General features: G+C 55.9%; 1 protein-coding gene across 1 annotated transcript; it reads right to left on the bottom strand.

Moving 5' to 3' along the window:
- Positions 1-494: 494 nt before the first annotated feature.
- Positions 495-21,169, bottom strand: VIPR1 (vasoactive intestinal peptide receptor 1). Its single transcript, XM_068557555.1, has 12 exons — positions 21,094-21,169; positions 16,966-17,073; positions 10,733-10,839; positions 9,244-9,347; positions 8,686-8,818; positions 5,947-6,100; positions 5,353-5,413; positions 5,082-5,148; positions 4,617-4,708; positions 1,618-1,747; positions 1,345-1,386; positions 495-686 (listed from the first exon to the last, which is right to left on the bottom strand). Exons 1-12 carry the CDS (start codon positions 21,158-21,160, stop codon positions 495-497), a joined length of 1,257 nt encoding a protein of 418 aa, XP_068413656.1. The 5' UTR covers positions 21,161-21,169.
- Between the last annotated feature and the right edge of the window lie 3,549 nt (positions 21,170-24,718).

Here is a 24,718-nt window from a genome sequence, read left to right as displayed (position 1 = left end):
CAAAGGAAACTGACAGCAATGGTGGAACTTCAGGCACTGTCGAGGTGGCGGTGGCAGGTGACCTTTCGGGGCAAGACCTCTGTCCCCTCAGATCACACCACGTTCCCACATGCATTGTCAGGGGATAGGCGGTGGCCCTCCTCGGATGGGTAGTGAGATCTACCAGGGGGTGGAATCAGGTGAGAGTATGCAGATTTCTCGCCCTTAATGGGCAGAGGGGGCCTTTGGGGGCGGAGTCTGAAGACTGAGCTCCACCCCGCATCTTCTAGGTAGGAGCTCCCAGCCCTCCCCCATCTATGCGTCCTCGTCTTCCCAGGCAGGCGCAAGGGCAGTGTTCTCCAGGGGCTTCCGGACAGTGAGCTGGGGGTGCCCGGGCAGCCTCCGAGCTCAGGGCTGGGGCTGACCTCGCCTGGCAGGCCTCTGCCCCCGGTGCCGCGCGGGGTGGGGGGCGGTGCGGACGGGAGGGGCCGCCCACCCGCCTGGGCACCTGGCGGTCAGACCAGGGAGACTTCGGCCTGGAAGCTGGAGGAGCGGCGCGCGCCGGGGCTGACGCGGGTCAGCATGGAGACCTGCGTGCTGCACGTGGCCCCGCTGCTGCCTGCTGACGGGGGCTGGTATTTGGGGTCCCAACACAAGACGCCCTGCAGATGCCAGCGCCGCCACTTCCGCCGCAGCTCTGCCTGCACCTGGGAGAAGGGAGGGTGGTCAGGCCCGCCCCTATGAAGCCTCCTGCATTGCTGATTGGGCTGCACTCCGTCTAGGGTGCGTGAGCCAGACAGTCACAGCATCTTGGGGAATCTACCTTGAAAGGCCAGATGCTACCCTGGGCAGTGCAGAGATGGGACCTTCTAGGGGCCAGGTCAAATCCAGGGATTGGAGTCGGGGGAGGTGGGAGCCAGAGAGGATCAGAGAATTCAGTCCAGGGAGGGAGAGGTATGCGGCCCAATCTCCTGATCCCTGCCCTCCAGCTCACTGGAGCTCATCCAAATAGATTTCTGTGCTTTGTAACCAGGGCTCCACGGTGACTCAGCCTTCACTTCACCCATCCCCGCTCACTCTGCACACAGCCACCTAACACAGCACTTCTAAAACTCTGATGTGCACATGAATCCCCTGAGGTTTTCTTAAAAGCAGATTCAGAGTCAGCAGGCCTGGGGTGGGCCCAGAAATCAGCATTTTAAACAAGGTCCTAGGTGCCATCACTGATTTACTAGTCTGAGGACCACACTTGGAGTAGCAAGGTTTTGACTCTTCTTTGCTCTGCACATATCCCGTCAGGGGTTTTGGACCTTGGGGCTACCAGAGTTCTGTTCCTTGAGCCCCCAAGGTCTGAGAGGGGCTTACCTCGCCATTGAGGAAGCAGTAGAGGATGGCCACCACAAAACCCTGGGGAGGAAGGGAGGGGGAGAGGTGAGGTAGACAGATCCCGGGAGCCCCAAACCCTGCCCCACTCCTGTGTTCCCCTGGTGAAACAAAGGGCTAAACATACAGTTGGTGCTTAATAAATACTTATTACAATGAAAAGATTGGAATCTAGCGGCAAGAGGCCAAGGCCCCAGGTGAATTTCCTCCCTTAAAGCCCAGAGAAGAACGCAGCCTTAAGTCCACAGTTCATACCTGGAAAGACCCCACGACGAGCTCAAAGACCATTTTCACTTCAGCCTTAAAGTTGTCGGGGAAGAAGGCAAACATGATGTAGTGCACTCCAAACAGGGGAATCAGCAGAAGGGTGGACTTGGCCAGCCTCCTGGGGGCAGGGGAGGGGCAGGCAGTGGGTATGGGTGTCCACACATGTGGGCACATGGGGCACAGAAGACGGAGACAATGACCAGGATGTGTGAGGACAGACTGTTGGTTCCCATCAGTCCTATGTCCGCAACTGTTTCTGTTCCCTATCTGCAGTGCCTATGACCTCATGCCCCCTGGGCCTCCTCCCTTGGACTTCCAGCTCCAGTGAAGGAGGGACAAAGGGAAGAGGTGGTTTTACCAGAACCCAAGGACAGGGCTACCTGGAAAGGGTTGGGATTCTGATGGTAGAGGCCTTAGTAAGCGCTAAAATCAACGTGGGAGGAGTCCCTTGAATGAGATGGAAACATGTTGAGAAGGGCTTCTTGAATGACCTTGAGCCACAAAGAGATATAGTCAATGCCAGAGACCATGCCAGAGTCAACGCTGGAGCCATGAGAGAAGGTCTGTAGCTTCCCTCCCCTTTGTCCTATCTAATCCCCTTCCAGAGCCTCCCACTGGTCAAATTTAACTAGAAGTCAGTGGATAAAGAATCCTAGCAAATGTAGCTTGCAAGGAGAGAGAAACCCCTCTATTTTCACTTTCTGGAGGAGAGAGTATAAAGGAGGGCCAGGGCTGAATCCCGAGGATTACGTGTAATAGTGGTATTTCGGGCTCTATGGCCGCTAATGGGGATAGTTTCTTGAGCAACAGGAGATCCTGGTTTCCCTTCCCCTGGTCTCAGTTTCTCCAATCTGTACAATGGGGCAAGTGTATGCTCAACATGGTCAAGTAATAGAAGTGCGGCCCACTGTAAACTTGGAAGCGCTTTGGGTGCTATGAAATACAGTGCATTTATGAGAGACCAATACTCTACTGGAAATGAGGGCATTTGGGAAGGAAGTTTTTGTAATTGGGTTGCTGACCACAGATGCCCAAGGCCACTTGGGAGGATGACGGGTCCTCAAGTTTGTGTCTGGTCACCAAGGATGACTCAGGGTCAACTAGTAAAGCCCTGTCTTTGGCTTCTCTGCTGTATCCACTTCCCCAGGAGTTGCCACCTTTTCTGGGATTACCCCTTTCCCCTTCCCCCCGCTCCCCACACCAATACACGCACCCCCAGAATTCTCTGCAGGACCAGCTCCTCCTTCACCGGCCATGTGTGCTCAGCAGGGTCCACAGTCGCTCTAAATGACTTGCCCCTTTCCCATGGAGCAGAGCTCATCCTGGTTCAGGCCTCCCAGCCACTTGACCTCATAGCTGGTCCAGGCAGTGTGAACCCACAGTTCCCTGGCTGCGAGAGGTCTGAGGAGTGAGTGTGTCTCTGCCTCTGTCTCTCCTGCCTTGGCAGTCAGTCCAGGTAGGCCTGGCCCTGGGCCTGAGGACCCACAGCAAACTGGGGGCAGAGGAGCTGGCCTTGCCCCGCCCACTCCTTCCTGGACCTGGTTCCCAGCCACGCCAGTATCCCGAGCACTGCCCACCGCTCCTTGACTGCAAACCTATCCCACGCGCCTGAGGCTGACAGATGGAGGCTTTCTTTAAATTGAAGGCTTGTGGGGAGGTAGAGAGTGGGAGCTGACAGTCTCTCCGCGGGGAGCTCCATCTCCTACTCCCCCCACCCCTTCTGCCTGCCGACAGCTGTTCAGTTTCCACCTCACCCACGTGGACCTGGTGATGACCGGCTCTCTTTGCCTCAGATTCAAGCCCTTTTGAGCAGCTGTATGTTGGGGAAAACAAGGCCCCACAGGGAAAGTAGAGGAAGAGGGGGCACAGGCCTGATGTGCTACCCCCTGGCAGACTGCAGACCCCCGCAGGGCCTTCCTTTCTCAAACTGGAAGGGAAGCTCCACCTCCACACCCCGAGGGAGGAAGTGCTGTCACACCAGGAACGGGAGTCTTAGTCTCATCAGAGAGAATCACAGGATTCCAGAATAGAATCCTAAATCCAGCAGCTCGTGACATTCTAGCCAGGAATCTTAGAACCACAGCACAGATTCCCCAGAGAGAAGCCAGGCCCAGGAGAACATTCTGGATCACAGGACTGGAAGGTCCCTGTGGGACACCCCAGGTTTGTCTTGTCTGTGCAGTGCTGATAATCAATCTCCTGTTCCCATCTGTGGGCACACAGACCGACTCACCCTCCCACAGCCACCCCCTTCATGTTTCTGTAGTTCTATCTTCCAGCCTTGTTGTTCTCATGAAACCCTGCCTGTTCTCCAGGCCCCCCAAGCACAGGAAGAGCCCTCACACCTTTCCAAGCAAGGCTACGACCCCTGTCCCACAGACACTGTGCCCTCCCCCTGCCAAGACGATGTGCTCCCAAACCCTAGAGGAGGAGGGAGTATGTGTCAGTTTCCTCATCTGTGAAATGGGGACAATTTAGAGGAGACTGTACAGATGACATGAGATGATGCTTGGAAACCCCGTTGCACACACCTGGCACGTAACCTGTGGATGCCGTTACTACTCTCAGGGAGGACCGAGTCCCGAATATGGCCATTTCCTTGGTAGACTGGGGGCTCCCCCGGGCCACGCATCTACTGTGCCCCTTTTCTGTGCCAGGCCCATGCCAGGGACTGGGCACACGGTGTGAACAGGACACAGGTTATCTACTGTGTTCTCGAGCTCCCTGGCTTGACAGCAGATACACAGCGGGGCCGATCACCTGCTAGGTAAGTCATGCAGGAGAAGCAGACCTGGGACTCATGGGCCTGGTGAGGGTGGGACTGGGCAGGGGACACTCGTGCACTGAGCCAGGCCATGGGGGCAGAGGTGGGCAAGAGCAAGGTGGCTTTTTGATGCTTCTGGAGGGGGACTTCCAGGGGACGTGGGATGATTTGTGGACTGGGGCTGGGGATACCGGGAGAGCCGGGGCCCTGGGCCCATACTCACGAGTATGGGCTGCTGTCACTCTTCCCGACATCTGGGGCCCGCAGTTTGTGAACCAGGATTCTGATGATGCGAACAAAGAGGATGAAGTTCACCTGGTGGTTGGGGGCCGTGGTCGGGTGGTCAGAGAGGGGAGGCAGGGTGTCCAGCCCCCTGGGCTGATGGCCTGTCTTCTTCCCCAGGGCCCAGCTATCCATCCATCTTACCTCTCCCCTAGCTCTTCCCGCTTTGGGAAAGTCATCCAGGAACTCTCCCTCACATCCCTAAGGGCTGGGCCTCCCAATCTGCTTTCTCTACTCTAGAGGAAGAACTGGTGGGGAAAGGGATGGGGACAGTCCTGCATTAGGCATTGGGAAGCCTAGGGTTCAGTTCTGACCTAGACACGAATTTCCTGTGGGACCTTGGTCAGTTGTCTACCCACTCCGGGCCTCAGTCTCCCCATCCCTAAGTGGTGGGAGGAGGCCTTACCAAGATGGAGGCGAGGATGGGGGCCTTTATGATCCACCACAGTGAGGAGATGATGGTATCCCAGCATCTGGGCAGGGTATGGTGGGGGAGAATGAGAGAGATTGTCCTTGGCCGGAGAGAGTCAGCAGTCCTCCTGTTGTCCCCGGCTCTGCCCCCAAACCCTTTAGAGACCACTGGCCCAGAGTCTGTTCCTCCATGGTCCCCCTCATCCACCCGGGGGATCTGCCCCGAGTGACAGCAGCCAGGAGGAGGGGGCAGGGTGACAGCTCACCCGTAATCCTCAAAATGGATCCTGATGATGGTCCACACCATGGTGAATGTGCTGGGCACCCCTGTCAGGGCCAAAGGAGAGAGAAAGAGGAGAGGGTGTGGCAGGAAGAGAGGGAGATCAAGGAGGAAGAACCAGGAAGAGGCAGGGAGAGAAAAGGGTGGGTTTCCAACGTGGCCACCTATGGTGGCATATATAGGTAGTTCAGTGTGCAAAGATGCCTCACTGAGGGGGTGACGCTCTAGGTCCGAGGGACTGTGTCTGCCTAAAGGGGACTCGTTTTCTCATTTTGGCAGAGGCACTGCAGAGATCAGCAGCGGCCCTGTGTGTTTCAAGGACTGGAGGGGAAATGGAAGGCTGCTCAGAGAACCTGTCTGTCCCACAGGTCAGCTCGAGGTGCAGCTGCAGCCAGAAGGCACCTGCCCAGGGGTCAGACAGTTGGAGGACTTTTATCAACCCATGGCCAAGTGCCCTGCAGGCAGGATCTGCAGCCCAGCAAGACCTAAGGTGGCATGCTGGCTTGGTACCCTCCCCCTAATGAGCTCCCCAGGCTTTGCCCCCTTGTTCCCAGCCTGGCAGCCCTCCCTGGTACCATACCCCAGCCGATGAATATGTACCCCCAGAAGTACTTCCTCTCGGAGAAGAAGGAGACAGCAAGCAGGGTGTGCAGGTAGAGGCCCTCCACCAGCAGCCAGAAGAAGTTGGCCATGACACAGTACTGGAATAACACCACGGCTGCCTTACAGCCCACCTGCAGGGGGAGGAGAAGAGGGGGCCTCAGTGGAGCTAGCAGGGGTCCCTGCCTGCCCACATCTCTGTCTGGGGTGACAAACAGGATTGCTGTACAGCCAACTTACTCTCTTAGTTATTTTTGTATTATTCCTTTATAAACATACTCAGTGGTTTTCCCATTATCCCTAATTTTAGATCATCTGATGCTTTGGAATAAGCTTGCAATTTTAATTATCCACCCATCAATTTATCATCTATTCATCTTCCTATCTATATATCTATCCACCCACCTACCCATCCAACCATCCACCTACCCACCTATTTATCCATTTACTTACCCACCCACCCACCAGACATCCACTGCCAACTCACCCATCGATCCATCTACCATCCATGCATCCATCCATTAACTATCTATCTGCATCCATCATCTTCCATCTATCAGTCCATCCACACACTCACCTGTCTATCTCTCCATTCATCTACTATCCACATACTAGACATCCACTACCAACCCACACACCTAGACATCTATCCATCCATTCTTTTATCCACTTGTCCATCAATCTGCTCATCCGTCCACCCACCAATATACCCCCACCCATGATCTATCCAATTTTTCTTACTTTATCCATCTATCCTTCCACTTAGTCATCCACACACTATTTACTCAGTCATCCAGCTACCAACCCATCCACTTACCATCTCCGCTACTCATTTATCTTATTCCTATTATGATTGAAGGTAGCTGGAAGACGTATGAGGGAGAATTCTTGCTTGCATTAGCAAGAATCCCTTGAAAGTGTAGGGATATGGGCTGTGGACTGTGGAGTGGGGTTTAGATGGAATTGTTGGGGGAAAGATGGGGACGGAGAAGAGGGAAGAGGAGGGTGAAGTAGAAGTTAGGAAAAAGAGGAGAGTGGAGGGATGATCATTCCTCCTGGGGGCCAGAGGAGCTAGAGGAAGAAGGGGTTCCCCAGGCAGGTGAGGACAATGGAGGAGTTAGGGAGACCCCTGGGCAGGGCAATCAGGGGCTCTGGGCAGCCCAGCTCGCATGATTAGAAGGTCTTCTGGGCCATCTGTCCTCTCCCAGAAACTATCTGCCGTTTCAGATTGAGCCCAGATACCTGTAAGCCAGAGCTTAAAGCCACCCTCCTCCAGGAAGCCCCCCTGCTTTCACTCCTCCCTGTACCCAGAACACAGGTTCCCACCCTTTCCTCCTGTGCCCTCGGCTTTGAGGCACCCTCAGAGAGCAGCCTACCCTCCTCTCCCGATGGTTGGAAAGTCCTTCCTCAGGTCTTACTTCAGTCCCTCCTGTTACAGGCACTCTGTTTCCCCCACCTTCCCTCATCTGCTTTACAGCAAGAATAACCCAGCTCTTTAACAGGACAATTATCTGTGCTTCTCCTTGCCTTAGAAAAGCTTCACAGAGCTGCTAATGAATCGGGAAGCTCATTTCCCCGATTGTCCTCAACAAGTGCGATTGTCCTCAACAAGTGCGCTGGAGGCTTCCGGCTGCTCCCCAGGCTCCGGGTAGGTCTGAGCCCTACTCCCAGGCGGGATCATCTGAGGCGCTCTGGGAATGGCCAGGGTGGCTCCCCTGGGTGTTCCCTCCCCCTTGTCGAGATGCCTGAGATACCACCATCACTCTCTAGAGAAAGTCACTTTTTTTTTTTTTTGGCCACACCTCGCGGCTTGTGGGATCTCAGTTCCCAGGTCAGGGATCAAACCTGGGGCCTTGGCAGTGAGAGCGTGGAGTCCTAACCACTGGACGGCCAGGGAACTCCCTGGAGAGATTCACTTTCAATTTCACTCTCTGGGGAGAAGGTACTTCTGACCCCTGAAATAATGCACTGCCTCTGAGGTCACTCATGAGGCAAAAACTCACTGACCACAAGGGACGAATGGGAGCCAGGGCTGGTCTTGAGCTCTCTGTCTCAGCTCAGGGGGCACTCAGGGAGGGGGCCCTGAGCACAGAATCACCTGGAGATGGATCCCTTAGTGATGGGCGATGAATTCCTTATATGCTCTCTTAACCTCCCTTGCCTAGGAAGGTCCAGAGGACTGAGGGCAGGGGAAGAATAGAAGAAGAGGAGGGCTGTGTGGGCCTGGACTGGCTCCAGAAGGCAATGGGGGGAGTAGGAAGGGGGGCACGGTGAGCAGAACCATGGGTATGAAGATGGCAGAGAGGAGGGATGGAAGGAAGCTTGAATGTCCTTGCACGATGGGGAAACTGAGGAAGGGATTTCCCTAAGGTCACATAGGAAGTTAGCAGCAGAGGCGGGAAGGGGGCTGTGGGCTCTGGCACAAAGTGTACCACTTTGCACCCAGGAGAGGTGTTTCTCATTGGCAGGAGTGGGTGTGTGAACTCCCAGATGGCCAAGCACCGTCTCCTGCTGCTGGGAGGGAAGTGGGATCCAAGGAGCTGGCAGGCAGGGTCGGAGGGGGGCCATCTTTGGAGAGAGAGAGAGAAAGAGAGAGGGAGAGAGAGAAAGGGAGAGAGAGAGAGAAAAGGGGAGACAGGAGGGAGGCAAGGGAGAAGAGGAGATTCAGGTGAGAGATGGCAGAGGTGGGCCAGGGAGGTGGGCCTGGGTGGGTCCTCACCGAGCCCTTGGAGCAGTGATCCGACTCCCCGCCGTCGAAGAGGGCCAAGTCTTTGATGAAGACAGCGGTGGCCCTCAGGATGAACGATATGAAGAGATGCATGTGGATGTAGTTCCGTGTGCAGTGGAGCTTCCTGTGGGAGGTGGCCAGATCTGGGAGGCCGAAGGGGCCTCAGACCCCACCCCAACCAACACGTCCAGTGCTCTGAGGAAGGGTAGGGCTTGTAGCCTCTGAATGCAGACCCCACCCTTAAGGGGGGCCCTGTCCCCAGGTATCCTATCCATGTGTGCAGCCTGGCTTGCAGGTGCCTCATTCCAGGGCACAGGCCCCACCCTCTGGTGCCCTATCCCCAGGTACAGGGCATCCTGTGAGGGATGAGGCCGACACAGGTGAACACTTCGAGCACCCTGCTGTCTCTAGGGGAGGCTGGCCTGGCGGGGGCGCTGGGGCAGGACTGTGTGCTGCCTGGGAGCTGACAGTGGAGGGGGCAGAGCATGCCTGGGTGAGGAGTGACCTGGCTGGTCTCCTCTGAGACCCGTTGCAGGAGCTGGTCCTCACCTGAACAGGCTCAGGATGGCAGTGGCGACCAGGAGGGTGGCGAGGGACAGGCTGTAGCCGACGGTGTAGCCGGTCTTCACAGAACTGTAGAACATTGTCTGCTGCTGCTAGAGGGAGGTGGGTGAGCATCTTGGGTGGGGGTGGGGGGACTCACCTAGGGGGTGTTGGCAGAGGCGGGGTGCCCTATGCATCCTGCCTCCCATCCCTGCCTTGGCAGATGAGGAGGCTGAGGCCCAGGGCTCCCAGGAGTAGCTGAGTGGCCCCTTCCAGTCCCCAGAGCCCCTTCCTCCCTGGTTTCCACAGATGAGACAGGACTGCTTCCCAGGGTGGGGCGGGGGTTGAATGCCCTTTCTCTGCTCCTTCACAAGGGAAATGTCAGTGGGGGAAGGAGCGAAGACCCCACACGACCCATTGGTCCATCCATTCATTCTTCAGTCACGTGTCCAACAGCCCTTCTGGGCCAGCTCTGGGCTTGGCATCCTCAAGCACAAGACTGCTTGCCCTTCAGACCCCCACATGAGGCCCTCTCGCCAAGTGGTGAGGGATGGACAATGGTAAAGAAGACGCTAGGGGGAGAGTAATTTCCCATTTGGGACTCTCAGAGGCTGGATTTAGCAGGAGGAGGGCAATCTGGCCTTTCTGGGGAGGAGGGACAAAGCTGGACACCAAGGGCTTCCTGCTGGCCCCTCCCCATGGACACACACACAGAGCCATGGTCACTGGGCAGCCCCTCCTTCCTCCCCACCTTCCACACCCTGCTGGAACAGAAGCCAGTGGTCAAGAAGGATCCTGCCCGAGGATCTGGTGGGCTTTTAAGGCCTCTGAGGAAATTGCTGCCCTCTTGGGAGGAGTGAAAGCCTTGTCTGTGAAGGGCTTCAGGGGTGGGACAGAGGTCATCACAGACAGACTACATTCACCCACCAAAGCAGAGTGGGGCTCCTAGCTCGGGACTTAAGTTATACTCCAGCCTCACCATCAGTATCCTTCCCTGGCTCCTGGCCCCACATCCTTACAGAGACCACCTATGCTTCACCTGCTCCAGGGCAGATCCCCATCCTGGGACTGAGGACAATGGTCCTGTCCCTGTCCCTGCCCCTGATTGGCTCCTGGGTATCTGAGGCTGGTTCCTTCCAGGATCCGCACCTCAGTTTCTCCTCTGCATGTGGCAGGTGGGATGGGCTCTGTCTGCCCTGCCGGGGCTGGATCAAGGCTCCCACAAGGGAGTGGGGTGGCCTGGCCTGGGGGTGCTGCTTCAGCTTTGATGCTGTGAGTCATCCTCCTGGAAGCCCCCTCCTGGACCCTGTCAGGGGAGCCAGAGGATGCGCCCCTGGGAATGTGGGCCTGGAGAGGGAGGAGGCTTGAGGAGGGCAGACCCTGGGAGTCCTGGCTCCGACATGGAAGGCAACCGTGCCCCTTGGGGGGAGAAAGTGGAAGGAGCTAGCAGGCCCGGGTACTCTAGCGTGTGTGTGTGGGGTGCACTGAGGCCCACCTCGTCCAAACTCGATGCGTTGTCATCCAAGCCACAGGCAACGGGGTAGGGACCAGGCTCCAGGGGCGTCCAGCCCTCGTCAGTGCAGCTGCGGCTCACGTTGCGGCCTGGGTGGAGGGCAGGGGCAGAGAGAAGAGAGGTTGAGGCAGGGAGTGGGTAGGTCGGAGGAGTAGGCATGGGGCCTGGCTGTCTCTGTGTTCAGCCCTACTCTCAGCCCCCCCACGGCATCAGGCTCCAGCTGTTCTGACCTAGACACCCAGGGCATCACGGGGCAGCCTGGGGCAGGGAGAAGCAACTCCAGGGCGGCCAGGGGACGCACCAACGCAGATGACAGCCAGAGCAGACATTCCTGCCCCTTGTCGTGTCTGAACCTGACCCCAGGTGCAATTTAAACTCTGATCCTTGTCACAGGCAGCCTGGATCCTTGGTGTGGAATGATCCCTGACCCTTGTCATGAGCTGAATGCTGACCCCCGTCACAGGGCCACGGATGCTGGTGTGGCAGATGCTTCCTTTGTCTGTCCTGTAGGTACAGACAGCAGCCTTCTGGCTGGGGCAAGGGGCCCAGGCCTGCCCAGTCCTCCTGGGTCAGCCTGCCTGGGCCTACGCGTCTGGGTTTCCTCCCACGCCTGGGGGCTGGGGGTTCAGATGTGCTGCTGGAGAGGGACCAAAGGTGAGGCAGGAGGTGGGTGGGCGTCGGAGGACCTCTGATAAGGGCGCAGGTGCGAAGTCCTCACACACGGAGAAGGGGCACCTGCCCAGGCAAAGGCAAGTATGAGAATAATTGAGTGGCACACCATTGCAGAATCTCGGGGCTGAACCACTAAGGCTGGGGTTCCAGGACAGCGACACTGTCTGCTGTCCCTGGAGGACCAGGGCTGCAGCAAAGGGGCAGGACCACTGAGGGGCCATGTGAGGTGAGGGGTGACCCCAAGGCTCCCCACTCTCCAGGGAGGGGAGAGGCTGAATAGAAAATGGGTGAGCCAGAGAAGAGCCCTCTGCCCCCATCCCAGGACTCATTACAGAGGCACTGAGTCCAGGACACAGCCTTCCTGCCAGGCTTGTTGTGGGAGAGGAAAGGAGAAGGAGGAAGGAGGAGGGGAAGGAGGAAGAAGGAAAGGAGAGGGAGGGAGGATGAGGGGAGAGAGAACAGGTAGGAGGAGGAGGTAAGAGGATGGGGAAGAAGGGGGAGGGGAGAGAAAAGTAGAGAAAGAGATAAGGCGAGGCGATGAAGAAGAGCCGAGAGAGAAGGTGGGTCCTGACATCCTTGCCGTCTAGCTCCTTTCTCACCTGCACCATCACCATCAGCACCACCAGCAGCACCAGCATCAGCATCAGCATCAGCATCAGCATCACCATCAGCATCAGCATCAGCATCAGCATCACCATCAGCATCAGCATCAGCATCAGCATCACCATCACCACCACCACCACCATCAGCACCACCAGCAGCACCAGCAGCACCATCAGCATCAGCATCAGCATCAGCATCAGCATCAGCATCACCATCACCACAACGCACGCTTTGAGAACTTTTCCCAGGTACACTGCACAGAGCACTGCAGGCATATTATCTTTTTGAAGCCCCTCAACCATCCAGTGGGAAAGTAATCCCATTTCACAGTTGAGAAGTAAGGCTCCAAGAGGCTGGTCACTTGCTCAAGGCCACATACATAGGACAGGGTAGGGCAGGTGTGGTCCCATAGTCTTCCCAGGTAACCTTGGCCCTCATCTGCACTGAGGTGACTGGGGACTTGTTTCGGGTGTCCTGGTGCAGAGCTGTAGGGGGCGTCAAGCCATCCTGAGCTCAGGGAGGGTCCCTGTGCATATGTTTAAAATTTCCAAACTTTGCCGTGTGCTCAGAACATCCCAGGTGATTCCCTATTCCCTATTTCTGTAAATCCTCCTGGCCACCATTTGAAAGAGGTTCTTGTCACCCTACTTTATGGATGAGGAACTGAGGGACAACTAGGGGTAGGGGAATAACCAGGAAGGAGCAGCCCATTGGGTCTCTTTCCTCTGTGAGGCCCCAGGGGTGGCAGGAAGGACTTTGCTGAGGAAGGGACCCTAGGCTGGGCCAGTTTCTTGCCCTGGTGGCCCACTTCTGCACAGGTCTCCCAACCGCACTGCCACAGGAGGCTCCCAGGGCACGAGAAAAATCTTCACACTGCCCCTCTGCACACCGGCCCTCCTCACCCCCTCAGATTTCTCCCGTTGCAGCAGAGGGTGGGCCGGCCTGGAGGCTTCAAGCAGCCGCTCATCAAACTGCAGGCCCTCCTCAGCCCCAGATCTCAGGAACTCACTGGGGGCCCGGAGGCCATGCCCCTTCCCAGGAGCTGATTCTTGGGGGACTGTCCCCGCCAGACTGGGGCAAGTAGGAAAAAGGGGACAAGGCCAAATCAGCCAGCCTTAAAGCAGGGGCACTAAAGCTCAGGCTTTGGGTTCCCCAGTGGCTGGAGGGACCAGGGCTCGATGAGACCAGGCCCATGACGTGGTGGACACCTGGGATTATCATGAATTAAGCTAGCGAGCCTGGGTGACCCATCAGTGTCTACACAGCAGCTTCACATGCCTTCTGTGGGAGCAGCGGGGAGCAAACATTAATATGTTAAGGCTCGTGATCAGGAGTTACCAATAGTCCCATTGAAAGGGGGGATGCCAAGGGTGAGAGAGGTTGGGTGACTTGCCCATGGTCACACAGCAAAGAAGCAGCAGGCCTGGGATGCAGACTGAGGTCAGCCTGACTCCACATCTTTTTGGGCTCCCAGCAGCGGCTGAAGGGGGACCTTGTCCCTTGGAGCCCCGATTGCCCAGAGAGCAAGGGAGGGAAGGGGATAGTGGGTCATCTTCAGGGCTGGGTGGCCTCTTTGAAGAGCCTGGGTCTGAAGCCCAGGACTCCAAGGGAACTGCTCTTGAGATGATCTCAGTAGAAGCCACCATGGGACCTTGAGGATCAGCCAGCAGTCTCTTCCCCAGTCTGGGCTGGGGAACCGACAGACCCTGTGTGTGTAGAGGGGGATACGGAGGGTGCGAGAAAAGGCAAGGGACCTTAACCCTGTGCTGGGAGGGCCACTCCACATTCTCCCAGTCTCCTCCCGTTTGTCATGTCTCAAAAAAGAAGTCACGGCCGCCCTGCCCCCTCTCCTCCCTCAGTTCTCCACGTGAAAAGCCCTACTCGGTGACGGGGGGTAGAAATCGGGGGTCATTTTCTCCCCACTCACCTCTCTCCTCTCCCCCATCAGTCACCAGGCCTGCCCCAGCTTCTCTTTCCTCGACACCAGCACCGACCGTCTCATCTCCCCTGGATTAGGTAGGAGCCTCCTGATGGGTCTCCCTGTTTTCCTGCCCCTCCAACCCGCTCCGCACCCTGAATCCTGGAGGGTTGTTCTAAAATCTAGACCTGATCGTGGCACTCTCTTGCTGAAATCCTGTCAATGGCGCCCCACCCCAGCCAACCAGGGCAGACGTCTCAGGTTGACAAGACCTTCTTATCTACGGCTTCACGTGATGCTGTGGGGAGGAGATGTCCCACAGACCCCATAGACACAGGTAATATAGACTGTGGTGTCTTCTTATCAAAATAGCCCTGCTACTTTTTACTCTTAAAAAAAGTCTCTTCAAACATTTAATGGCAAAAACACCGCAGGTGAAAGACACGCAGACCACAAATAAAAGGACTAGACCTCCACAGTTGGGAGACCTCCACAGACTGGGATTGACATATATACACTACTCTGTATAAAATAGATAATTAATGAGAACCGACTGTATAGCACGGGGAACTCTACTCAGTGCTCTGTGGTGACCTAAATGGGAAGGAAATCCAAAAAAGAGGGGATATGTGTATATGTATAGCTGATTCACTGTGCTGTACAGCAGAAACTAACAACATTGTAAAGCAACAATACTCCAACAACAAAAAAATAAATTGAAAAAAAAAGGACTAGACCTCCACAAACATTTTGGTGCCTTGGTGAGCAATCTTTGCCTGGCCACCCCTCCTTCCCAGGCTGTTTACCCAGCCTGGCCAAATGACGTCTTTTAACTCTCTTCAGCTTTCCCTGTAGAACCAGGTCCCTTCCAACCCTTCCAGGGAAGACACTCCTTCCCCAGTTCTGTTACCCAGAGGGGCAGGAGTTGGGGTTGCCATCACTCCTATCCCACACTTCCCTTACTTGCAAACTTTCCTCTTTGGAATTGAGGCTCACACCTTCTTCATCTAGTTGCCCAGGAAAACACAGCCTCTTTCCTTTACATATTCAGCCCCTAGCCCAGTCTCCTATTTCTTGCCATCATTTTCAGAGGCTAAGGCTGCCAAGTATAGCTGCACAGGTTGTTCACTGCACAAGGGCATCTGGCTGATGATCACTGGGGGCTAAAGTGTACTTCATATTCAGCTTGTCACTAGGTAGGTTCTGGTGAGATGTTGAATCCACCTGAGGAAGGGCTGCCTTTCTCTCATCTGCCGAAAGGCTTGGTGTGGGCCCCCCTGAGGCTGGCAGCCTCGGGGTTAGCCAGATGGTGGGCTGGAGTCCAGGTTCTCAAGTGAAGGATCTGCCTTTACAATTCCAGCAGGGACAGAAGGAACAGCATCAGGAGGAATGCAATTAGCAGGCGCTTCCAGGGATCCCAGGAAAGGCTGGTTGCCAGGCTCTGCTGAAGGGAGCATTATGAGAGCTGCCAGAGGAGCTCATCTCCTATCTGTCCAGGTGCTGGGTCCCCCTGGAAGAGGGCTGGGCTAGGTGGGCGCTGGCTTGGAATACGGCACACCTGTGGCTGACCCTCAGGGAGGGCATCCGGATCTCTCCTTCACTGCTGAGGTCACAACACCGGGCACTGGGGAGCGAAGCTGGCCTGCTCCGAAGAGACCATTTGGTCCACCTCCCGTTCCCACTTTACAAATAGGGAAACAGGTCCAGAGGGGCAAAGGCCACCTGGAGTGAGAGACTTTCTGCTCATCCTTTGAGCCCTTATCTAGGTCCCATTCATCACCAACCCTTCCCACCTCAGCCCTGCTCCTCCCTCTGTCCTCCCCCAGCTCATCAAATCCATACCTGAGCGGGGCACACTCGAGTCCTATCCCCCCTCCACCGCACCTTCCCGCTTCCCTCCTCTGCCCTGCTCTCCACCCGAGTCCAAACCACCATCATCTCTCGTCTGCCTTGGGGTTGGGTCTTCCTATTTGTACTCCTAGAATCCTCTCTTTTCACAGAAACCAGTTATCAGTTAAAAACCCCAACTGGACTGTTTCCGTCGCCTGCTTAACCCCTGCAGTGGCTTCTCAGTGAACGTAGGAAAAGCCCAAGTCCTGTCAGTCCTTAAGGCCTGCGTGGTCTGGCATCTGCCCGCCTATCTCTTTCCTCTCCTCCCTCCCCTGGCCTCCCTGCTCTAGCCACACTGGCCTCCACTGAGTTTCCTCAGGGCTCATCCCATGGGCTGTTGATCCTCTGAGCGATCCCCCCGCCAGGATCTTTGCGGCTCTTTCCCAGCCCAGGTCTTCAGACCGCAGCTGCAGTATCACCTCCTCGGAGAGAGGACGCCTGCCTTAGGTTGCTTCCCTCTCTTCTCTGTCCCAGCACCGCTTATCATTTATAATACATGCATTTGTTTTCTTGCTAAACGCCTCTCCAACTAGAACGTGAGCTCCCCGAGGACAGAGCATTTTATCCCTCTGCCCCCCACTGTGCTTGTCTAGCTCAGTGCCAGTCAAGATAGTAGGTGTTTAATGAACATTCATTGAATGAAAGGATGTCTTACTGTGCCATCTTTAATTACTGGTAGCAAGACAGCCCACTTCCTAAAGAGGTTCCCGCTTTTCTTTTCTGCCTTATATGTGAACATTCACTTAAGCAGAACATGACAAGGTGTGTAAGAAAGGTCAGTTTCGCAAAGTCTGAAAGGTCATTGCCTCCGAGAAGTGAAAGACTCATTCATGGCCAGCCCCAAATAATGGGAACATGGCAGCCATAACTATCAGTCAATCAGTTATCAATTGCTGAGCAAATATTTAGTGAGACCTTCCCACGTGCTTATCTTTCTGTGAAGAGCTAATCGAATCCCATGAGTCCTTCAGAGAACTAATGTCAGTGCAACCTCTTCCAGGAAGCCGCCCCTGATTGCTCCAGCCTCTTTGAGCACCTCCTTTGCCTTCTCACTTCCTTGAGAGGCGAGTCCCCACTCCAGCCAGCTCTACTCCTGCCACCAAGCTCCTGCCCTTCAACCCGGGGTTCTTACCTTGAATGGGGGAGAAGAGTTTAAAGATGAGGGGGCAGGCCAAGACGACCACCTGGCCCCGAGGGGTGGCTGGCCAGCAGGTGAGGTTGTCCCACATCTTGCTGCAGCCTGTGGGATGAAGGCAGAGGACACATGGGTCAGCGTGGCCACCAGGTGCCTCCAGCCTTGGGGCCTGAGCCCACAGGCACCCACCCTTTTCCTCCTCCTCCAGGCTCCCACCTTGAGGAACCTCCAGTCTGAGAGGGGAGGCACAGCCCTGCCCAGGCTGTACAGGGAAGGGGGAGAAGGAGGCATAAGTACAGCCCCATGGTCCTTGGTGAGAGACAGAGTGCCCCCTGTGTGTTTCAAACAGTGGTGGGGTTTTGTTTGTTGCAGAGACTAGGGGGGGCCTTCCCCGGCATTCAGTGGGCAGGCGACAGGGATGCCAGGCAGGTACCCTGCATGGTCCTGCACAACGATGAATTGTGTAGCGTTTGGGACTTTCAAATGAGTTGCTGGGCGTTTGCATAGGTGAAAACCTTTTGTAATGACCAGAGGCTAGACTCTTACTCCATTTGACATATAAACACAAGGTACTTATTGTACAGGTTTGACAGTATGAGTTTTCCAGGAATGCAACTGCCAAGTAAAGGGATAGAAGACTGGGCTTCGTTGTGCTCTAAGAGTTGTTCTCACTAAGAGCTGTTCAATGTTTTGGAAAATCACGTTACCTACGGCAATGCTGCCGTGAACCTGGGTCGGTGATGCAACCAGCATATATATCAATCTATATTTAAAGCTCTCACATTCCCAGAATTTATATTTATAGGTACAACCTTTAGACTATGTCTTCTTATCTTTTGGTGTGATTGTGCTGGAATGTACACATAGTATTCCAGCACACATAGTATTTTATTATACGTGTCTTTATTTTTGTTTTACCTTATAACTAGAACATCATTAACAAAACTGTGTCCTAAATTTCATTTTATAATAGTAAGGGAGGCAATAGAAAATATTTGTTGTAAAAAGGAGCTGTTGGGTATGATAGGGTGATGGGTATATTGGGATTTAGCTAGTTCTTGAGGAGTCTTCATAAAACTCACATACAACACAGATGCCTCCAACCCGGTCACACTGTGAATTGTGACAGGGGTGGTGATTAGGGAGTGAGTTTGGAGAAAGCCCTGCATCGCAGGCTGAGCTCTCCACTGTGTACCTATCAGCCTTGAAGTCCTGGCTGGTGACGGAGGCACAGACCCCCCTAGGGGTCTCTAGGGGTCCACTTTAATAGGCAGATGCAAATGCCACGGTTTTGCCTGTTCAGGGTCTGGGTGCCCCTGAGGAACAAGGACTCCTCTGGATGCCGTCCCCGGAGGGAGGTTTAATTGTCTCTTTGCAACGCTGCCAGTCCCATAGATTTACTCAGGAAACCCAACCCCTGAGCTAAAGTCAACTCCAGCTGGGCCAAACCCAGCCCAGCCCAGGTCCGAAGGTTCCCAAGTTCCCAAGGAGGGGGCCTGCGAAGAGGAGGTGGAGGGACATCCCCACTTGGGGAAGAGCCTCGGGCCTCTGAATGCTGAAGTGGGCTGACAGCGGGGAGGGGTGCCTTCTGGGGCTGCGGTAGCCAGGTGGCACCTGCAGCTGAAGGCTGAGAAAGCCTGGATCTCCGCGGCCTGGCCAGAGCGCACAGCCTCCCTGCCTTGGGGACCCCATCCGCTACCACTCGTCCTATCCTGAGTCTTCTGTGGCCTCACCCTGGCTCCCAGTCTCTCCTCCATTCCTGTGCCAGCATCTCTGGAGGCCATGTAGCTGCTCTTCAGGCCAGTCAGATCCTGCTAGTGATGTAAGACCCTGTTCATAGTATCATCGGCAAACATTTATGTAGCCTTTATATATGGGAGACACTGTTCTACCCTCTTTACATAAATAACTTATTTAACCCCCTCCCATTTTACAGATGAACAACTGAGGCACAGAGCAATTAGGTAGCTAGCCCCAGGTCACGTCGCTGGCGAGGGGGACAGCCTGTTCACACGCTCCGTCTCCAGCAAACCTCTTGCACTCTGCCTGGTCTGAAGGGCTCAGTGCCATTCCCAGGAATCTTGCTTGGCAGGACTGTGTATAGCCCTGACAATGCTGGGCACACCCTGTCTTGCAGGCCAGCTATTGTGTCTGGGTCCTTGCCAGGCTTCAGGCTCTCTGGATCTCCAGCGGCGGTCCAGAACAGGAGTGGATTCAGAGCTGGGTCTCTGGCCCTGAGTTCAGCTTCACCAGAGGCGGCACAGAGGGGAGGGAGGCTGGGCTCTGCCCTCAGGGCGGCCACGTTTGGCCTCAAGGAATCTCAGCACCACCAGGGCTGGGCTGTGAGCTGTGCTGGGGTGCAGGCCAGCAGGCAACGGGGGAGCCAGGGAAGAGGGGCCGGTAGGGGGCACGTGGTCAGGGAGGCGTCCTGCTGGAGACAGCAGGGTCGGGAAGCTGAGAGGGGGTGACAGGCAAGAAAATGCTGGGCGCCTGGAGGGCCCGTGGTTGTGAGCTGGGCCCGGGAGTATTCCCTGTGCGTCTGCCCCAGGGAGGCCACTCAGGTGCCACCGCACACGTCATCAGGCCCACAGAGACCCAGGGCCCAGGCTGGCTGAGCATGCCCACTGGGGGCTGCCACCTCAACAGGAAAGAAAGCCCAGCCTGGGGTGGGGGATGGCGAGGCGGCGGCGGGGCTCTGCTTGTCCTTTTATAGACGTGTGTGCACAGAGAGACACACACACTGACAAGCATCCCAGGCACACAGACTCACAAACACACACGCAGATATACATACATGTACACTTACTTGGACATGGAAAAACCAGACACAAGCAAACACAGGCACAGAGAGACACACACAACTCACAGACACACATGTACAGACATGACTGAGCGTGCCACAGACACTCACACACACACACACACACACACACACAGCACACCAGGCAGACACATCCAGGCAGGTCCAGGCTTACACAGACACATGCCTCCAACACACAAAGACACTCAGAGTCAGTCACGGAGCTACACAGCCCAGGGGCACAGCCGTAGCCCTAGACAGACAGGGGCCAGGAGCACACAGCTGGATGTGCGTGAACATGCGCAGAGCCTCTCACAAGGTCATGGGCAGACTCACTGCCCACAGACTCATACATGCCCTCCTCTGGATCTCGGGCCAGCTGCCTGGTGACAGGGTGTTGGCACCTGCCATGCACCCCGTGCCAGCAATGACCTCATTGGGACCACGAGGGTGGCCTGCCCTTGGGGCCTAGGAGGTGCTATAGTGGGGCCTATAGTCTGGGGTCTGGGCCTCTCTGGGTTGCGCATGAGCCCGGATCCCACTGTGGAGCCTTTCCGAGGCCTGTCTGCAGCCTGCTCCTGCCTCCCTGCCCTGGCGGGGGGTTGGGGCATAGGCAGCAGGCAGGTCCGGCCACCCCTCTACCCAGGCCGCAGTCTCAGGGCCCTGGGAGACAAGGGGCCGTCCCTCCTTGCGAGCTGGGAGAGGCAGAGGCCATCCGTGATGCTATACACACACTCACTGCCTCTACAGGAGGCAGACAGCCTGGGCGGCAGGGCCCAGGAGGAGGGGCCCAGGACGGGGTGCATAACTGCCAGCCTCAGTGAGATGGGGGCACTGGGGAGCCAGGAAGAAAGGTGCTCCCCGCTCCTGAGCCAGGCTGCTATGTAACCGTAAGCTCGGCCTCGGGGGAGGTGACCTCTGGGAGGGAGGCCCAGAGCTGCTCCGGGCTCCCCACTGCTCCGGGCTCCCCACTGCTCCGGCCCTCCCCCTCCCTCACAGGGAGCCTTGAACGCCATAGCCACTCCCCACCTGCCATGGGCAGTCGGCCTTGGCGCCTCCCAACTTCCCAGCCTCTCTGCTTCTCCCAATCCTGCCCACCCTTCTGAGTCTGGCTCAGGCTGCAACTTTTGAAGGAAGCCATCTACTCCCTTCCGTTCTCACCCCAGGGCTGCTGAGCCAAATGCGGGGAGCACAGGATTGGGGAGTGAAGACCAGAGGGTGCTGCCATTTGATCTGATGGCCCTGCAGCTGGGCAGCCTCGACCTGAGGGTGGATCTGGGCTCACGGTGTGAGGGAGGGGGGCTCCTTGCCAGTGGCGGCCTCACCTGTTGTTTCATTCTCCAGCTGGGCCTCCTCCAGGCACTGGTTGTGCTGTACCTCGATCATCTGCATAAAGTCACACTCCTCCTGCTGCAGCCCGACTTCCCAGCCGCCCTGGGGAACAGAGACAGGGAGGGGGAGCCGTCACCCTCACCCACAGCCTGCGTGTCATCCACGGACTCCAGGAGCACGGCGCCAAGCAAGGCCCAGTCACCGGACGGATCCAAGTTCCAGACTAAACCCCAATCCCAACCCCAGGCTGAATTCGACCTTAAACTGAAGCCTGACCCTGACCTAGATCTGACCCCAAACGCTTGTCCATTGTCCCCAAAGTGGGGTCTACCTTGAGGGCCCTGTCATGGCTTCCTGGTGGCCCTAGCAGTACCATGGCTGTAACAACACTGTCTCTTTGTGGGTGGTACGGCTATGGACAGAGGTTAGAGGGCCTCTCCTTAGAGCCCAGAGCTGGCCCACTGGACTTTCCAGTTGGGGTTGGGAGCCCTCAGTCCCTGCTTCAGTCTCCATGGATGAGTGGGGCCCAGCAGGTCACCTCGTCATGAGTTGGACCCTGGCTTCCTGTTCTTGGAGCCAGGCCTGGGAGGAATCCAGGAGTCTGGCTGCATCTTCCAGCCTCTGTCCCCACTCTAGGAGCCTGTGCTCAGTCCCCCTGGGTCACCAGGCTGGGAAGGGAATTCTGGGCCTCCTTGGCCAGACCCCACCCCGCCACCTCTGCCTCCTTGGCTTCTGAATAATTCAAGCTCTATCAGATCTAATGAGGGTGAGGGAGGTCTCAGGAAGTACAAGAGGCCCCTTTAGGATGGCTGGAGGTAGGGAAAAGGGATGGGAAAGCCCAAGCTTCTCCCCTCCCCTCCCCTGTGCCCCGGCCAGGGATTAGGGGTGAGATCTGACCTGTGTGCCAGGGAGACATTGGCATTGGGTCTGACACGTGAGTAGGGGTGATAGCTGCCCAGGAACAGCCAGAAAAAACAGGTCTTGGGAGCCACTGAGTGGGGAAGGTGAGTAAAGGCCTCCGTGAAGGAACCACGGGGCTGGTGGCAGCTTCTGCCTGTCTCTTTGGCTTTAGGGAGGTGGCTGCCACCTTACATCAGCTTCCTCATCTCTGCCCAGGGAGAAGAATGTCACAGTCCCAACAGGGCTGTGGGCAGAGGCCAGCAAGATTGCTCCAGAATCAGAGTTTATCAGCGTCTCTTCCACTTGTCCCCCCTCACCCTGGGACATGGTCTTCGACTCCCTGGACCTCAGTTTCCTGGCGGGCCAAATGGGCCTCAACCACCTCCCTTGCAGACCCAAAGGCTTCTTGCAGTAGGGCTGTGGGCAGAGCACAGGTATGATGGGGTTCCCCTTATTTCCTTCTTTTAAGGGGGTCCCCGTCTGGCATTGTTCTAAACAAGTCAATCCCATTGTAAGCATGTGACCCCAAAGAGGGACCACACTCTTAAATCTCATTATCTTTTCTTTTAAACAGTTATATGAACAAGTGTATCCTGCTCCGTAATAGATCTGTGTTACTTTCCATATGCCAAGTTTAAATGACTTTCCAGCTAGTATCTTTACCCTAATTGGCTGGTAGAGTTAATGGTCCAAGATGGAACCCACGTTCGCTGTGTGGCTTCCAGGCTCGTGGCACACAGGCGAGTGAGGTCTGGGTGCTGGGGTCACATGCTTCCCCTCCTGCCCAAAAGGGACGGAAATACTCATGGTGCTTTGTCTTAAGGGATCTGTGTCTGGCCCATCCTGCTGGGGCATGGGAAGAGGGGTGGCCAGAGGGATCCCAGAGGTGGCCTCTGGAAGAGGAACCCAGGGATTGGCCACCCCAGTTTGTGTCCCACCATTGGTCTCTCTTGCTTGCTTGGAGCACGTTTCTCCCCAAGGTAACTTCCCAGCTTGTTGTCCTCCAGCAACAGGGTTTGTTCTGCCTTCTGGTTCTTCCCTAGCCTTGCCTGCTTCTCCTGCCCACTTTCAGCTGCCATCACCCCACAACATGAAAGCAGAATGGGTAGTATTAGACATCTGTGTTGCTGCCTTCTACCATCCTTTACCTTCCTCGGACGCCACGTCCTCATCTCTACCTGGGAAACCACGTCCTTCCCCACTCTTAGTCCATGGGGTTCTGATGAACCCTCTTCCAGGGGATCAATATATGACCAGACTTAAGCCAGTCAAAGTGTTCCTGGCCACAGTCCCTGGCACGTGGCCTAATTCAGGCTCCTCAGAGCCAGGAAGCTCATTCCTGGGACCTTGGATTAAGCAATTAGGCAAGTGGATTTGTTCTTTCCCACTGGACTGGAAACCTCAAAGGACGCAGGTGCTAGAACTACTGCCACCACCTTGTTGCCAAGTATAACACAATGATGAAGCCACACAGCTAAAGGAAGGATAAAGAGGTAGAGAAAAACTGGATCCTCTTGACATTGTCTGAGCCCCTGAACGCAGCCATGCCTGAAATCAGCCCTGCTTCCAGGAACATGACTCAATAACTTTCTGTATGGCTTAAGCCAGTTGAGTTTTCTGTCCTTGTAACCAAGAGTCCAGACTTGTGCTCTGAAGACAGGACAATGGACGCCCTCATTTACTGAGCCCTCTTAAGCCTGGGCTATGGCCATGCTGTTTGCCGGGACACATTTATTTTCCAGTCACTGAGGGCATCATAGGGCTCCTGGTGGCTCCTGCCTGCTACTTTCTGAGGGTGAAGGGGTGTGGGGTCAACTTCTCTAGGCAACTCTGCTCCCCCAGCAGCAGAGCCATAGTGTCTCTCCTGAGAGGCACTGTGTAGAGGAAGGGCAGGAGCCCTTGGGATAACCTGGGAGCCTGGGGGTATCTCTGAATAAAGTGAGGGTGGTCTAGAGCACAGGTCCCCAACCCCTGGGCCGCAGGGTTAAGAACCGGGCCACACAGCAGGAGGTGAGCGGCGGGCAAGCGAGTGAAGCTTCATCTGCCGGTCCCCGTTGCTCACATTACCGCCTAAACCATCCCCCCCATCACTCGCATTACTGCCTGAATCATCTCCCCCCCTCCACCTCACCCTGTCTGTGGAAAAATTGTCTTCCACGAAACCGGTCCCCGGTGCCAAAAATGTTGGGGACCACTGGTCTAGAGGATGAGTTCTGCTTTCACCACAATTGGGTGCTGGGCCCCATCTGGAGAAGGGTAAAGGAAATAGAGACCCAAAAGGGAGCTGGAGGTCACTCAGCAATGCACATTTCCAGAGGGACCTAAGTCTCTGGCCACTGGTCTGGACTGCATCAATCCCACTCCATGGCCTTGTCTTGGGCCATCTGGTCAACCATCGCCCTTCGGAGGACAGGGCCAGGACAGCTCTCTCTAGCCCTTATCACTGAGGAATTCAGGCAGACTATGGACTTCCTCTTCTACATACTTCCCTATTCTAAACATCCTCATTATCCCTCTGGACTCCAGACACACAAAATTAGAAAATTCCCAGCCAGATGTAGCCAAGTCTAATGGTCCCAGGGAAGGGTTCCAGGGGAGGATACAGCTGGTGTGTGGGGTTCACAGAGAATGAGCAGTAGTGGTGGGCCTTTGAGGTTGTGTAAGAGTTTGACAACTAGAGGTAGAATAAGAACATTCCAGAAAGTAGGAGCAGTGTGT

The sequence above is a fragment of the Eschrichtius robustus genome, chromosome 12 (genome assembly GCF_028021215.1).
Source record: "Eschrichtius robustus isolate mEscRob2 chromosome 12, mEscRob2.pri, whole genome shotgun sequence".
In the NCBI taxonomy this organism is placed as follows: domain Eukaryota; kingdom Metazoa; phylum Chordata; class Mammalia; order Artiodactyla; family Eschrichtiidae; genus Eschrichtius; species Eschrichtius robustus.
The sequence above is the reverse complement of the archived record's forward strand: the minus strand, read 5'-3'. Positions and strand labels throughout refer to the sequence as shown.

What these genes read in the sequence shown, in the direction of transcription:
- VIPR1 (XM_068557555.1), bottom strand. Translation starts at nt 21,160, where the DNA reads ATGCAGATGATCGAGGTACAGCACAACCAGTGCCTGGAGGAGGCCCAG. An exon ending in ACTCTTCTCCCCCATTCAAG is followed by an intron (nt 10,840 to 16,965) that starts GTAAGAACCCCG and finishes CCCTCCACCCAG; the next exon opens with GCCGCAACGTGAGCCGCAGC. An exon ending in AGTGACAGCAGCCCATACTC is followed by an intron (nt 1,748 to 4,616) that starts GTGAGTATGGGC and finishes CCCTGCCCCCAG; the next exon opens with GAGGCTGGCCAAGTCCACCC.